The sequence below is a fragment of the Zootoca vivipara genome, chromosome 4 (assembly GCF_963506605.1).
Source record: "Zootoca vivipara chromosome 4, rZooViv1.1, whole genome shotgun sequence".
In the NCBI taxonomy this organism is placed as follows: domain Eukaryota; kingdom Metazoa; phylum Chordata; class Lepidosauria; order Squamata; family Lacertidae; genus Zootoca; species Zootoca vivipara.
Window position 1 is genome coordinate 51,088,179 of NC_083279.1, and position 17,441 is coordinate 51,105,619.

The 17,441-nt window shown below is 41.2% G+C and overlaps 2 protein-coding genes across 2 annotated transcripts in view; both read right to left on the minus strand.

Annotated features, from left to right (window-relative positions):
- The window catches only part of MRPS6 (mitochondrial ribosomal protein S6), a 34,725-nt gene extending 17,935 nt beyond the window's left edge, over positions 1–16,790 (minus strand). The window contains exon 1 of the mRNA XM_035114909.2: positions 16,658–16,790. Coding sequence (XP_034970800.1) covers positions 16,658–16,702 — 45 coding nt within the window. The 5' untranslated portion in view covers positions 16,703–16,790. The remainder of the gene's footprint in view (positions 1–16,657) is intronic.
- On the minus strand, positions 1,529–16,797 carry SLC5A3 (solute carrier family 5 member 3). The gene is made up of 2 exons (XM_035114908.2): positions 16,658–16,797; positions 1,529–10,706 (listed from the first exon to the last, which is right to left on the minus strand). The coding sequence occupies exon 2, from the start codon at positions 10,410–10,412 to the stop codon at positions 8,268–8,270; it is 2,145 nt and encodes a 714-aa protein (XP_034970799.2). The 5' UTR covers positions 10,413–10,706; positions 16,658–16,797; the 3' UTR covers positions 1,529–8,267.
- Between the last annotated feature and the right edge of the window lie 644 nt (positions 16,798–17,441).

A 17,441-nucleotide genomic window follows, 5' to 3' on the forward strand; every position in this document is an offset into this window, starting at 1 on the left:
CTGAAACGAGTGTTTCTGAACCACTGAAGATTTGATTAGGAATCCAGCACAATGAAAGGTGCAAAACAAGTGGTTGGGACTTAAAATATTACTGGAAAGTTAACACACTGTCTACCAAGTTCCAAAACAGTTTCAAAAATACTTGTGAGTTTTTTTTCTTTATTTTGTACTTTTATTTAATCTTTGTACAGAAGTTGAAACATTTCCATATAATAACAACTCTTGAGAGGACAAAAATTCCACATTCAAAAGGAATGTAAACTGCAAGTAATACAGTTTTAATTATACAAATACTCTAATAAGAGTTTATTTTGAAGACTAATGCAGAAGGCAAAATAAGTATACAATATACAACAAACAAACACAGGGCTAGCAATAAGAACTGAATTTTTCATCAGAATTTACTTACTGTCATATTAGCAAAGTTCTATACATGGGATCAAACCAATTTTCTATGACAAATTTGTAGTTGTGGGTGGTAGCAATGGACAATTACAAAATATCTGTTTTCTTAACACTTCTAGATAGTCTCACACTACATGGGTATCTTATTCAAAATTTCATTCTTTTCAGATCAAACTTATTTTTTTTAATAAAAAAAGTGGCCAAAGAGCTCTGAAATCAAGTAGATTTATTACATCTATATGCCCATTTGGTTAATTCCTGCCCCCCTCCCAAAGTTTGGGTGGCGTTCAAGATTTGACATGCTGCACAACATTTGTTTTTGGTCTGCAAAATCTTTGAATGTTTCTTTTTTTTAAAAAAACCCCAAAGCAATTGTAATTTATTTAAATGCTACAGAAAGTACAACAGCAATAAAAACACTTCACGTCTCTTTAAAAAAGTGTAATAGTTAAATGAAAAAGATACACAATATAAGTAGCATTACACTGACAGTTCTTAAAACCAAGAATGAACAAGAACTAGCATTATTAGAAAAGAATTTGCTTTCTTCTTGAAGAAGACTACTAATTTTTTTGCACAGCAACTATTTTTATATCCACCTCATTATAAGCATGTATTCTTAGACACTTAGTATTCTTGTATATTCCTTTCCATCATTGCTCAGTGTCTGACTTTGCCAAGTGAAGCTGATACATACTATGGAAAAGTAGTGTCACCAGATGCCACTATGTAACATTTTATATTAGATATAATCAGAACAAAAATAAAGCCTTTTGTTTTAAACCAGCACCCTCCATACCCCAGACTGTTTTGTAGGAAAGAAAAGCTTTTTGCCAACAAGAATTTACAGACCTCACAGTGAAATTAAACATCTGAATTATATATACTTTCATTCTAGAACTATGACCCTAGAGCTAATTAAAGCAGATTTAAAACCACTGAGTTATACACAATTTCTATCAAAAGAACCCTTAAACATCAGACACATCTTTCATTTGAAACATCACATGTAGAATGTTAGTTTTATTTCAAAACATATACTTTTAAAGGCACAAACAGACAGCATACCAAACAAACAGTGGCTATCTACATTTAAAATACGTCACATAATTTAATATTTTCCTTAAAATACTAGGTTTGTGAATTCAATATACGGTATATACTTTATAGGGGTGGGTGAGAATGAAACAAACCCAATAGACTTTCATTTGCCTTATGACAATGATTTAAAAATAAAGCTGTAAAATTAATCTAAGCACATTTTTCTGTTTACATTTCATATTTAATTGTTAGCCTGTTCCTTTCCCAGTAAGCTATTGTACTTTTCAGGTGATTGATGGAAAGCAGAGGAGAAGGGGGAATGGATAGCACACATTCATTTAGTCTTTTGTCACTTCTAGATGGTGACAAAAGGAAATTAAAAACACTTGCCAAAACAGAAGCTACGCTTTTCCTGAAAACCATGCAAAAATAAGGCCCACGTACAGTTTTCTGACCAATGCTTCTGTTGGCTTAAATAAGCAAATGAACGTTTAAAAACCACCATTTTAAATTCATGAAAATATGTGGGTATCTAAAGTAGGGCTTGGTTAAGTGTCATGTTCACAAGTAAGGCAATAAATTTCCAGACACCCAGAATGATGTTCACACAAACAACTAAGCCCACCACTGGAATGCTTGCCTATTTCCAGAATGCAGCGCTATAGCCACTGATAGAGGCCAAAAGTTTTAGGTCCTATAAAGTAGTATTGATCAATGGGAAATACCCTCCCCCACAAGAAAACACACACCCAACTGTATGACACAACAAATAAAGTTCCCTTCTGTCTACACCACAAACCTCCAGACTGATAAAAGGTATATTCAACATAGAATGAAACAAACAAAATCCACTGGAGTTCAGAGGATCAAAGCTAGAGTTCTGCTAAATAGAGAAAGAGCAGGCGATATTACCATAGCTGCCAAGTTTTCCCTTTTCTCGCGAGGAAGCCTATTCAGCATAATGGAATATCCCTTAAAAAAAGGGATAACTTGGCAGCTATGGATATTACAGCAGTTTAAGAATGCTCATTGTGTTAATTTCAAATGCTATTAAAACAGATTCCCACGTTTCACCTGCTCTGGAGGGTAGGGCCCAAACCAATGGCTTTTAAGTTACAAGAAAGGATATTCGGACTACTTTCTAACGGCAAAAGCTGTTCGACAGTGGAATGGACTCCCTCGGAAGATGGTGGACTCTCCTTCATTGGAGGTTTTTAAGCAGCGGCTGGATGTGCATCTGTCATGGGTGCTTTAGTTGAGATTCCTGCATTGCAGGGGGTTGGAGTCCCTTCCAACTGTATGATTCTATGAACTGCTAAAAGGGTCTGCTTATGCCCTACTTATGCCCTGGCGTGCTATGGTCCATGGGGTCACGGAGAGTCGGACACGACAAAACGACAACAAATGCCCTACTTTACGTAGCCTCTAAAGACATGGTGATGAGACTAATTTTTCTTGTATACATTGCTACAGTTATGCATCAGAGGGCTATATAATATAACATGCAGAAATCCAGAGATAAATAGCAAACATTTTTATTCTTTAGAGATTTCTTGTTCTACATACTGGGTGTTCTTTTAAAGCAGCAAGGGGGAAGCTGTGGCCATCCAATGCAACTCCCATCCTCCCTGATCAATGGCCACTAGTATCTAGCGGGTCACAGGTTCCCCACATGTTTTAAAGCAAAACAGATCATTACACAGAATAGCCATTAATGAGTAATTTAGGCTACGACCTGCTGTTTAAATAAATTTCTAGTCATGACTAGAAAGACATACAAGAGAAAGATTTAGAAAAATATAATGTTGCACTAACCTAACAAGGTTATATTCTGCTACCAAAAGGCACTATTACACATTTACTTTCTTAGTTTAAACAGAAACCAGTTACAAAATATTCTAAATGGAATGTTAGGTAGGAAAAGAAATATGGAAAACTCAGTCCATGGTTCTTACAACAAAGGAGGACTCACTCAATCAGGAAGTCACATAATCTAAGTTACACTTAGGTTCCCAGGTTCTAGGTTACACTTAGGTTTCCAGGTTCTAGTCCAAGAGCATGCCCATCAATGAATAGCTGGATTCAAACAATCCAGCTTTGGTTCAACCCACCTCAACCTGGTGCCCTCCAGTTGCAGACTATAACTTCAAAAAGCCCAAGGCAGCATGGCCAATGCTTAGGGAATATGTAAACTGTAGACCCCAACATCTGGAAGGTACCAGGTTGGGTCAAACAGGTTAACGTAACAGCAGCCATGCTGCATCAGATCAAAAGTCCATTTAGTCCAGCATGCTGTTCTAACAGCAGCCAACCAATGTCTCTGGGGAACTTGCAAGCATGACCTGAGTGCTCCACCTCTCCCCCATTTGTTCTTTCCAGCAATTATATAAGCAGAGGCACACTGCCACTGACATTGGAGGCCAAACACAGCTTTATTCTACATGCATTTGTCTAATCTTCTTTTAAAGTCATCCAAGTTGGTGTCCATCAATGTATCTTGTGGAAGCAAATACTAGTTTAACTGTGTGACAAAGTACTTTCTTTTGTTTATCCTTAGTCTTCCAACATTCAGCTTTACTGGATAGTCCCAGGTTCTACTAGTATAAGGGAGGAAGAGGAAGAGGAGGATGAACAAGCCACAGCAAGTAAAAGACTTGCATGCTCCCATTTTCCTCTGCTCCACACACAAATAAACAACAATCCCATATTGGGTATGAACTTGGAACTATAGTTAGAATAGAATAGAATAGAATAGAATAGAATAGAATAGAATACTTTATTACGGTCAAAGACCAGCTCTTATAAAAATCCCTTTGGAAGAACAGTTCCAAGGAACATAACATATATATGACACTTTATACAACAATAAAATTGATATTTGTAAATGCAATGCGCATGAAAGTACTTAAAACTTAAACCTTAAAAAGCTGCCACAGAGAACTGGGCCTAGATCGCTCAGGGAACCATATTTTGGGACATTAAGACGGGCTGGTTATTCTCAGGAAAAAGTCTGTGTCTGCATATCTGGACACAGAATCTGGCGACCATCCTGGTTATTTTCTTGTCTTTGCCTAGCAGGAGCAGGTCATATATTTGCTTTTCAGGAGGCCTACTGACCTCACCAGTATGGTGTCCAGGATCTCCCTCCATGCCTCTTCATAGAAGGGGCATCTGAAGAAAAGGTGCTCTGGGCTTCCTATTTCTCTCAATGGGCAGGCACAGAGTCTTTGAGCCTATGGGTTTTTTTGTATGATCCTTCCAAAACAGGCGAGGGCAAGGCCGCACTTCTGGCAAGTGTATAAGACCTTCTTGCGTTTTTTGATAAGAGAAAGGAGAGGTAGGGATCCGGAGCGGCTATGTATCTCTCAATTTCTCCAATTTGATATTCAGGGCATCATGAGCAGTCCTGTTGTCTCTCAATATCTATGAGTCTTTGTCTGACCATGGCTTTTGCTTGGCCCAAACTTAGAAGGGCTTGGGGAGCAAAGCCCATTTTCTGGAGAGTGTTCAGGACTGCTGCCAGCCGGACTGGAGCTGGTCACAGAGGATCAATGGAGCTATTCCTCAGGGGAGCAGATTTAATGTCAGCCATTTGTAGATTGATGATCGGCAGATTAAGAACTATAGTTAGATCTAACCCGTGAGTTAACAAATCAAGCTATCCATGGCTTGATGTACTGGTTTGTTTTAGCTTGGTTTGGAGCCAGTCTTAAGAGTCTAGATACAGCAAGAAGGCAAACCAATGGCATGCTGGGTACTGGGCTACTGCTAGATGAAACCCTTGGTTTGATCCAGCAGAGTTCTCTTAAAACATGTTTCATCCTAAGACTGTTCCCAACAACTGTGGTTCCCAACCGCTGTGGTTAACCAGCAGCACTTATCTCGCACAACTTAAAGTGAGAGGCAGTCTCTGTTTTAGAACAACACAATCCCAAGAGAGCCAGGAAGTAAAGAGAGGTAAGTGTATGCTGAAAAAACATTAGATGTTGCTATACAGCTGTCTAAATGAAAACATAATATGGTAAGTTCTTTATCTGCACAAACCATGCATCATTGGTAAAGAGAAAAGAAGGCCCAAGTGGATAACTAGCAGGTAAAAATTTTCTGTGGCCTTTGGCAAAGCTTTCTAACTATTGTTAAAATTGTGAAGTGATTCAATATTTAGGTGTTTTAAGTGCTGCATTTTCACTTGGAATATGGTTGTATTGCATTGAGTCCATTTAAAATAGATCCACAATAAACTCTGCCATTTACATTCATAATACTGCAAACATATTAAATGACTTGGGATTGGGACCAAGGGAATATTAGACATTGCTATTTTAATGTGGCTGTAAGGCCCAGAAAATGGCTTAGTTTACACAAGGCATCTTAGGGAAGAAAAGTGGGAGCCAAATTAATCCGAGTTAGTCCACCTGCAACATGACAACTGGCAATGCGTTCAAAACAACCATCTCTGCAAGTGCCACCAATAGCAACTCTCCTCTAGCACTTAGCAATGATGGTACTCAGCCATCTCAAAGCTTGCATCACCCCCTTTCATTTGACCCTGGAAGGCCACTGGTTTAAATAAACGTTTGGCCCAGTACACAAGCAAGGTCTCAATTCATGTAATAATCATCAACAGAGGAAGTTCAAGCCAAAGTCTCTGTAGTGCATTTAAACAGCATGTTGCTTTATACAAGCTTAAAATCAATAGTTCAGAATATATGCATTTGTTCTATACATAGTCTACAACCATTTAGTACAAATTGTCACCCTAGTAAGCCAGTTGTTCTACTGATAGGTAGTATGGGAGAAACTGAAAAGAACTGAAAATGATACCAAATTGATTTTATTAAATACAGCGTTTCCCAAACTTGGGTCTCCAGCTGTTGTCGGGATTACAACTCCCATCATCCCTAGCTAACAGGACCAGTGGTCAGAGATGATAGGAACTGTACTTCCCCAAACAGCTGGAGATCCAAGTTTGGGAAGCCCTGAATAAAGTATTGTTTTCAGCTATTTCAGGACACCTTGCATTTACAAGGCACAAGCACAGAGTTTGCATATATATATATATATATATATATATATATATATATATATATATATTCAGCATGGGATCTCAGCTCTCAGTATTACATTCCCTACTACAGGAATGCACTTTTTATTAAACTGGAGCTTTGAACCCTAGGACAAACTAGGTCCTTTTTAATCGCGGCTAGCAATACAATTGACTTTGGGAAAGAGTTCTCAATAAGAGCTCCAAATTTGCTCTTAATTGCTGGTTCCCACCTCTATGGGCCCACAACCCTGTACCTGCCAATGCTACAGAAGGGATGCTCCCCTGTCCTTCTCCACACTGCTCTGCAAGCATTCAAGGCACCAGGATTTGGGACAGGGCAGTCTTTCCTGCTACAGCAGCAGCCGCCACCAAACTGGGAGTTCTTCTCTAGTGTTGTACTCTAAGCTTGGGGGGGGGGAGTGGGGGGTAGAGGGGAGGACAAGGAACAGTGCATATGCTTGCCTGTGTACTGAAGTAAAATATTACTGTTGCCAAGAATCCATGGATGTGCTGGAATAACCCCATTAAAATCATTTCTGCTTTCATTACCAGAGCCTTACTACACTACACTACACTTCTCAAAGTATCTGTAGGAGATATGTAGCCTCAACACACAGCCTACACATATATTGGAACCAGTAGGTGGAGATGTTTCGTTTTTTTTAAGCCAAAAAGCGAAGCAGTGTAATTCTCCCTCTCTGTTCCTACTCAGCCTAACAAAAATGAAACCAGTTTTTAAAAGTTTGGAATATTGTTTTGCCTAATTTTGTACAGACTCATCATCCTCATCGAGGGCTTGTGCTATTTGTTGCTTCCATATCCAATTGTGAACTGTTTCAGACAGATCACTACACAACAAATAAAGAAGCTGGCTTTGTGAAGCGGCGCTAGGATATTTCCTCTTGCAGCATGCACTGTGGGGAGCAATTGTAATTATTTTTAACGTGCAAAATTCAAGCACAAGAAAATTCAGATATATTCTGAGTATTTGTTTTTGTGAAGAGAATATGCAAGTCAGACTCCCTTATCCACTTGAAGGCTAATAGGCAATATTCAACTTTTTTAAAAAATCAAGTGATTTCAATGGGTATCTCTGAGTAGAATTTAGTTGTATCTTCTGTTTTTATTTGTATATTCTGGTTTCTAACAGCTAGCAAGACTGAAGTGTTTTAAAATATGTGGTTTTATCTACAAAGCAAAAAAGGGAATTATAGATTCAGCAATGCAAAATTTCAGCAATCACGTAACATTTAATTAGAATACTTCTGTTTGTTTTTTCTTTTTGTTGTTAGGAACATAGATCTGATGTTTTAATAATATAGGGAGAAATCACAGTTACTTGATTAGGATTCCAAAAAGAAAACATCTTCTGACACTCAAAAATACTCTGGAATGCTCTTCAAAATGTAGTTTTGCTCCTTTAAACTATAACACTATTTTCACTTTTGCTGGACCTCTGAGAGTGCTTTAATATTTTTACCTCTCAACACAGATTTATCTTTTACTTTGGTATACAAAAACCCAACATTTAGTACTGCACTTAATCCCACAAACATTTTACATTAAAACAGAAATGCTAACATATAAAAAGTCTAATGATTTTCAAAATAGTTGAAAAATAATTTGGCTGACGATAAAAGCATAAAGGAATCCTGAGATATAAGACTAAGACACACACACACACACACACACACACACACACACACACAAATATTTCTCCAAGGACCTCTATTTCTACTTCTGTATGTCTGACCAAATAAAATCCATCATTTGTTCACAGAGAGAAATAAACAAACATGAATATTCCAACTGAACACACACAAAATAGTCCACTGTTTAGTATTAATTTAACTTTTGGAGTCTCTTCCAGCATTTGTAGACAAATAGCCTCTTCTTCCCCCTTATCTTTGACTGGACTGTTCATGTTTTTGCTTTTAAAGCCACAGAACCAATCTATGAATTTCCAGGGTTTGTCACTACTTTCAGTCTCTTCTCCGGTCTTCTCTTTACCCATAAGAGCTGCCTGTCCATTAGAATAACTATCAACTGGAGTCTCAACTTCAGAGTTGCTTAAAGATATCACTGGATTGCTCTCATCTCTGCTCGTAATTAAGAGATTGACATTTTCAGGCTGATCATTTTTAATATTTTCTTCAGATTTCCCATTTGAAGTGATATGATTGGAAGGGTCGCTGTATTTTAAGATGGTCTTCCCTTGTGCTTTGAATGAACTGCCTGCTGAAGTGCTTTCCTTTACGGTCCTGCTTTTCATAGACCAAAATGTTGTCGTCCGAATTTGCTCTTTTGAAGGTGGCGGTGTAAGCAAGCTTACTACTATTACAATAATTCCAGTGATCCAAAACAGTGCGGTAGCAACATACATGTAATGGATACTTTTGATAAAGTATGGTCTTGTGTCTGCCTGGTCACACTCAGGAACACGATAGATAAATGCCAGTATAAGTCGCACAGCTCCCAATGCAAATCCAACCATTCCACCAAAGAAGGCCCCCTGCTCATTGCAACGCTTCCAAAATACACCAAAGAGAAAAATAGCAGCCACTGGCGGAGTCAGATAGTCTGCTACCTCTTGTATGTAGAGATACATCTGACCTCCTTGCATTTCCACTATAATTGGGACCCAGGCAATGCTTGTTACCACCATGAAAGCAACAAAAACTCTTCCAACAATCATCAGTTCTCTAGACGATGCAGTCTTCCGTATGAGGAGCTTGTAGATATCAAGTGTGAATATGGTACTGGCACTATTAAAGATAGAATCCAAATCACTCATCAGTGCAGCAATCATTACAGCCATCATGAGGCCTCGCAGGCCAACAGGAACAAGTTTCATTACCAAACGTGGATAGGCAATATTAGAACATCCTGCTCTGCTTCCACAAACCTGCATGCAATGTTCTGGATTGATACACGCAAGATCATCTGCAAACAGTATTCTTGAAATCATACCTGGAATAACTATAAGGAACATAGGCAGAAGCTTTAAGAAACCTGCCATTAGGGTGGATCCTTTGGCATGAGCAATGTTTTTTGCTGCTAAAACCCGCTGAACGATGACTTGGTCTGCACACCAGTACCAAACAGAAGCTGGTGTCTGTCCAAAAAGGAAACCAGGCCACGGGACATCTTCATCTGTTGGTTCACGTAACATTCTCAGTGAATCAGGCTTTGGATCAACATGACAGGAATTTGTATTGGAAAGGTTGTAAGTCAACAAGATTGATGTAACATTTGGTTTTGCCAACATGTACTTTCTTTTCATCTCTTCAAATCCACCAACTTCTACCATACTTATAATCATAAGGGTGAGGGCACCAATAATCATAAGCAAAGCTTGAATAGTGTCTGTGTAGATTACTGCCACAAGACCCCCAGTCACAGTCAGCAGTGCAGTCATTCCAATCAGCAGTATTACCGACAAATAAATATTCCAGCCTAGTGATTCTTGAATAAACAATGCACCTGAATACAAATCCACTGAAAGCTTGGTGAAGATATACAGAATTAGAGACAACATGGCAAAGTATACTTGAATTCTATGCCCTCCAAAACGTTTGGATAAGTATCCAGGCATGGTGTATATTCCAGAATGTATGTAAACCGGAACAAAGATCCACCCTAAGAGTTGCAAAACCAGTAAGGCATTGAGTTCCCATGCCCCCACGGCAAATCCGCTTGCTGCTCCAGATCCTGCAAGCCCAATGAAGTGTTCACTCCCAATGTTGCTCACAAACAAGGAAGCACCAATTGCCATCCATGTCATAGATCGTCCTGCCAGGAAGTACCCACTTATAGTGCTTCGATTGGATTTCCACATGGCAAAAAAGCCTATGCACAGCACAAGCACAAAATACAGTGCTACAATGGCAATGTCTGCTGGTTCCAAAGCCGCCCTCATTTCTGTAAACAAAGGAGCTTCCAAAAGCTGGTGTCCGGGTCACAGACCTCAAGCTTTAGCAAAACAAATCTTTAGTTTTACAAATACTGTGGATCAAATTCTTTGTCCATTGGTTTGCTATCTTGATGGTAGTGGTTGTGGTACAACTTTGAGAAGAAAAATTGTATTCTGCGCTTCTGAAATATTTAGCACGCACTTTTATTCGCCAATCCACAAGAGCATCACCATTAACTTGGTTGATGTAGGAGAAATTCTTAGTTGCAGCTAAGTCTAGTGAGGCCTACAGTACCAACCCTGCAAGGTAGCAAAGACAAAAGACAGAGATTTAATTAGAAAAGGCTTTTACCAAGTATCAGGGGGGGAAATTGAATTTTGTCATAACAAGTAGTTGAATAGAGCTTTTCTTCCCTTGTAAATGTTATGGAGAATTCTGCATCTCAGGCATGAAATTTATTTCATAGACTGTAAACAGAGTTCACTAATAAACTAACAGAATGTGTATTGTTTTCTTTGAACAAGTTGGCAGATTTGCAGCAGTATAAAAATATGTATCTTTCTGGCCAGAAAAAAAATTATATTCAAAATGATACATTAACACCACACAGACACTATCAGACTTTATTCAGGATATACATGATCACATCACATTTACAATTCATCTAAATTTATCATTGATTTTCAAACTGATTCTGTGTACAGCCAATGTCACTGTATAGTGTCGTAGCAGTAGATTACATATATAATACGCCACTGTCACAATTGCAGCAAAAATTTAACTGAGTGGCACACTGCGCACTATGTTCCTTCATCGTACATTGCCTTCTCAAATTGCCAAGTCCACTACACTTCCCCAGATCAGAGAAATGTAGTGTTATGGTACCTACATGCACATACCATCTCTCTGAATGCAGTATTACAGACTTATTTTAAAGTCTAGAATGGAAAACCATGTATCCTCTCACACACACCATAACACTGTGCTACATTTTTCCAACCATAATGATGACAGCAGTTGGGAATGTACAATAGGAAGTAGGTAACAACCTAGTAAGTACTGAAGAGGAGATAGGACAAGGGGATCCTAGACAGTCCAGAATGTAAATGCCCATAATTTATAAGACATGGATCAATAATCTATGGCACAGGCAGTAGGGGTTTATAGTGCAACTGGAGCTGTGTTCAAAATTAGCCAGGCACTAGGCGCATTTTGCACCTGGCTATTGGCCACTTGTGACCAAGTGAAGATGGCTGGGCACCTTCACATGCTGGAGGTATATGCCTGGGGATCCTTGGATCTGGACTGTTTTCACACACTAATGCCCCACCCTGCAGAATTCCATCAGTTATATTTTATCTGTACAACAGAAATGAATTTCTGGAATCAAAATGCTTTTTCTGTGCAGCCTGAACAGGAGCAGCAAACAACATTATAGCTAACTGTTGTCGCTTGTCTTCACTTACCCCACTGCCCTGCTCACAGTTGTGAAGAATATTCTTACATTATGAATAATCCGTGTCACCATTAAGAAAGAGAGGTTGGAATGGACCAATATATATGTGGACTGTCCCTGGATCAAGGGACATTTCTTCTTTGATTTCTCCAAGCTCTTAACCTAGCTCAAGGTTGTCATCTGAACTAGCCAGATGTTTAACTGAGAATCAATCACAGTCAGTCCATTGTTTGAAAAATAAAGACTTTAGAGCCGTCTTGCCCCAAATGGCAGCTAGACATTCTGTTTTGGCGCCATTTGGTGCCTGGTTTATATATCTGAGTTTCTAACACTGGACTGGAGCAGGAAGACTAATGTTCTATGACATGAAATAGTTCTACACCACCACCTGACTCTCCAGTGCTGCACTTCCTTAATACACTACAGTGGTATCTCAGGTTACAGACTCCGCTAACCCAAAAATAGTACCTCGGGTTAAGAATGTTGCTTCAGGATGAGAACAGTAACGGATCAGCAATATCAGATCCTTTAGGACACCTTTGTATTCATCCTTTTATGCCCAATACAGTGGTACCTTGGTTTAAGTACACAATTGGTTCCGGAAGTCTGTACTTAACCTGAAGCGTATTTAACCTGAAGCGAACTTTCCCATTGAAAGTAATGGAAAGTGGATTAATCCATTCCAGGCGAGTCCACGGAGTACTTAACCTGAAAGTACTCAAACCGAAGCGTACTTAAACCAAGGTATGACTGTATTTCTAGTTCACCTTTCTGCAAAATGAGAAAGGCAGGTTACAAATAAACTCATTATAAACATTATAATACTCAAAGAACAAAGGAATGCAGAAACTAGAACTAAGAACAAAGACTAAACGCAACAGCATCCTTAGATTGTTTTAACAAGTTTTCCGAACAAGCTCATATAATTCAGGCACAATAGCAAACAGGATGGCAGCAGGTCCATGTCTTTAAAGGTGTATATGTAGAACAGAAAAAAATTGAAACTGGCAAACAAATATGTGGGTGGGAACTGCTGAAATCTACCCTTGCACATCCTGCCTTACTTGTAGTCCTCATCTCAAGCACTACACGAGCGAAACAGACTCAAATTTAAAGGCACAGGTCTGCTGCCAATCACATTTGGGCCTCCAAACCCTACAGTCACCATAAATCAAGAGATGGGCATCTGAGGCTCTCAGCCTAATTTCATGCAGGTGAGGGAGAGAAGGCAGGTAGGGTGGGAAGACACAAGGGAAGTCCAAAAAGATGAAGTGACAATAATGTCAGGGAATGGGATCCTGCTACAACCTATCAATTCACACCTCTGGAGTCTGACCTTCCAACAGAGCTGACAGTGCAGGAAGAAGAGAAAAGGAGAGAATGAGGTATCCCTACTCACTGCTGAGTACTGACCACCCCTGCCTTAAAGGTCTATACTAGCCTTGCCAAATGCAACTAAGAAGATACTCTTTCTCTCTCTCTCTCTTTTTAGAAAAGTGTAATTGTGTCTTGGAAAAAACAAACAAGGTGAATAAAGACAAGTCCATTTTTCCAGATTAGTTCACACAGAGACTGAGGAATTACAGCATGTACTCATAATGCTAAGAGGTAAAGCAAAATGTTTTGTGTTCTTCCCCCACTCTTGTTCCTTTCTTTCATGTATTTAATGTCTTTTCCTTTCTTCTTTTTTGTTTCCTTTAATAACTTGCACCTCTGTAACAAAGCCTGCCTAACACACTGTCCACTACACCTCTACATGTGCTCTTCCACCAAAATGAGAAACCAAAATATACTTGAAATTTTTGCTCTACTGTATTACCATATTTTGAAAATTGATAATGATTAAAAAGAAAAATAGTTCAAAAATCCCAAAATAATTTAAGTATTTGTTTGCTTAACTTTATATTGAAAATCATAGTTAATTTAACTATAGATATAGAATATTTGCTCATCAAGTTGATGAGTTAACAAAGTGAGCAGAGTGAACCAGATTATTATGAATGAGGTCAAATGAAAAGTTTCCTCTTCTAGGAAGACAGCTTTAGGAATAAGCATATCTTAACACCCTCTCCTGGTGAATGTAAAGGTAAAGGGACCCCTGACCATTAGGTCCAGTCGTGACCGACTCTGGGGTTGCGGTGCTCATCTCGCATTATTGGCCGAGGGAGCCGGCGTACAGCTTCCAGGCCATGTGGCCAGAATGACAAAGCCGCTTCTGGCGAACCAGAGCAGCACACGGAAACGCCGTTTACCTTCCTGTTTACCTATTTATCTACTTGCACTTTGAGGTGCTTTCGAACTGCTAAGTTGGCAGGAGCTGGGACCGAGCAACAGGAGCTCACCCCGTCGCAGGGATTCGAACCGCAGACCTTCTGATCGGCAAGCTCTAGGCTCTGTGGTTTAACCCACAGCGCCACCAGCAATTAAGACAGACACCTCAAACCTACTAAACAGAATTTTTATATAGAAGTGACTTCCAATGAAATGGGTGCTTGCTTCCAACATCAAAATAGGTTCAGAACTGAAAAATTAAGCTTATGAGCACAAGGCAGCCTACCATCTATGTTGCATTTCCATATTCTATGTAGCTAGCAGATACTGTGAACATTTGGGATTTACAACACAGATTTACCGCAAAAAGAGTAGGTTTCACAGCCTTTTCAAGTTCAGGGTACACTGTGCACCCAACATGAATCAAAGGGCCCACTTAAAATACTTGCTTCATTTTCATCCTCTCTCTCTTAAAGATAAGATTGCACTGCTGGTTGGAACAGAACCAACTCATTATTACAGGGTAGCCAATGTGGTGCTTCCATCAACCCTGACCATGCACAGAACCCTAAACATGCTACTCTGATGCTACTGCCATGTCTCCTTGTACATCTCCTGTTAAGACAATCTTAACACTGATCCAAAGATCCCCATGCACTGTTGGCTTAGGAGGCTGGTTACTGCAGATTGCTTAGACAGTTTCTGTCCTCACGCTCTCTGAAAGGTATTTTAGACAACTGAGCATCTCTCTGTACTTAAGAGGAACATCAGAGGTTCATAAAAGCCACAGTATTCAAAACCGTATCTCAAACGTAGGTGTGTCTTGCAATATGCAAAGGAATCTGAAGTTCTATGCTAAAATATTGAGGTCAGACCTAAAACAAATGGAAATAACTGGGCACCCACACTCCAGTAAATTCAAGAATTAGGAATGCACACAATTTTTCAAATGACCCATGAGATCCAAATCAAACCTGGCAATTACATTCAAGAAGTGTGTGCACAGAACACACAGACTTCATCTTCTAATCTGTACAGCTAACTTTTACTAAGTGATAATCTATGTAAGCAAAGCTACAGGTTGCTGTATTCAGGCTAAAATTCTATACAAACTTATGCAAGAATGTAAATCTCAGTGAAATCAGTAGGACTCACTTCTGAGCATGCATGCATAGGTTTACTGTATTTGTGAAATTGATTAAACTGAGAAAATGGGCAGGGATTTATTTGTCACATATGTACACTAGTCTACATTTTTTGCAGAATATTATGTCACACACCTAGAGATAGTTTTCATCTGCCTAGAGATCTGTCTTATACAGAGTCAGACCACTAGCCCAGTCTTATCTCAGTCCCTGCAGTCTTTCAAGCAGGCAATTTTCTCAGCTGGAGCTGCTGAGGATTAAACCTGGGACGTTCCGCATGAAAAGCAGGTGCTCCAAGGCTGTTACAAGCCAGGGGTGCCAACTTGAATAAAATATGGGGGGGGGGTTAAGCCCTGCCCCACATAATTGATTACATGATGCGGTGCACCGCACAGTATTTGAATGACAATGCCTATCGACTTGTGGGGGCTGCCCTCTCGAATTATTTTATGGGGCACGTGAAGGGACCTCGGCGCCTAGGAGCTGACTTCTATGTAACGGGCCCTTCTGCTGGGGCTATTACAGCCAGCTGCACCGACCAGCAGATTTCTAGCAGACTACTATTTACACTCGCTTATTTGACAAGAAAGAAAGAAACCCAGCAGGCGGTCTACTCTAGTGTACAACGCCGCCACCATCCCGGAAGCTCAGCGAGTTGCGATGGCGGCAAATATTCAAAATAAGTTCTCCGCTATAGGCAGTCCCCGGTACAGATGGGCGGAATTAATTCATGCTTCCGTACATACTGGAAATTTAAGCCTCCCGAGAGGGCAAGGGAATCTTAAACGGGGCCCGGCAATAATGCACCCCAGTAACTACCGGTAGTACAGAGCCCTTCCCCTCAATGCAATGCGCGAAAATGAACTGGGGTGTTTTGGCAGCGACCACAAAACGTTGCCAAGGAACAACACGAAGCCGCCGCGCCACGTCTGTGTGAAAAAGGAAAACCCCACAAGTGGCTCGTTAGATCCTATGCAGACTGTGCCTCCTGAATATCCGCCCCCTCGAGGGCTTTGCCTTTTAAAACTAGGGCAACCAATTCTATTGACCCCGATTTTTCTCCCCTGCCCTCCTTTTTATTTTTTTGTTCGCAAGCGGAAGTAAACGTGCGCTGAGGGTCGGGGAGAGTAAAGCGTTGTAGCGTAAGGGGGCAAGCGCCGACCCCACGTTTTCCTTAAGAGAGCCCTTGTTCCTCCAGCACCACGTGTGAATCGGGAGCGGAAGAAGCGCGTTCTTTCCGCGCCGAGGAGACGCGAGGAAGGGCGGACGCACAGGGCTGACGGAAGGGGAAGGTGAGGCCCGGCCGGGAAATGGAAGCCGGGCAGGCGCGGGAAGCTCAGAGAGCAGCTGCGACACACAGAGATACAGTAGTACTCACCCTCTGCATGGCTTTTAGGATCAAAGCCAGCTCATAGCGAGGCATCTTTTGCAGAAGTGGAGAAGTAGGTGGGGCGGCTGACGGAAGGGGCAACGCAGATCGACGGCGTGGTGCCGGGCAGGTGCCGCTCCCACAAGCCGCTGGTCCCGCGCTGTGCCGACTAGGAGGCGCAAGGCGCGCGGGGCGCTTTTAAAAGGGGCCGGTCTGAGCGCGCTCCCGCGGCGGCACCGCCCCCCTTCGATGGCGTCAGGCGCCCCCTCCCTCGCCGCTCCGCTCTTCCCGGGTTGAATTAATGGGGGATCCTTCGGACACGGAGCGCTCCCAATTGTGCCGGGAAGAAGGAAGGGAGGCGCTTTTATTCTAAGCGAAAGAGTCCTGAAGGTCGAGCTGAATGAAGCGCGCTTGGCGACCTCTAGGCGCCGCCTCCCTCACCATCCTTGCTGCGCCGCTGGTCCCGCCCTTCCCTCCCTACTGCAGGGAGTGGAAATTTCCACTCGGTCACGCCTCCCTTCCTCGTGCGCTCCTCTTCCCCCCTTGAGGGGAAGTCAGCGGCAAAGCTCTGGCCCTACACGTGAAAGCTGTCTCTTCGACGTAATACCGTATATCCCACACCCCACATTGCCGGCTGCTTGCAAGCTGTTCTCGAAACATCCACGAGACGCGGTTGGAGCTGCGCTCCCACACGCCTCGCTGGCGTTCCCGAAGCATCCAGAAACACCTGTCGCTTACGCAGACTTTCGGTGTGAAATCCCCGTCAGGAAAGAAAGGGAAATTGCCGCACAAG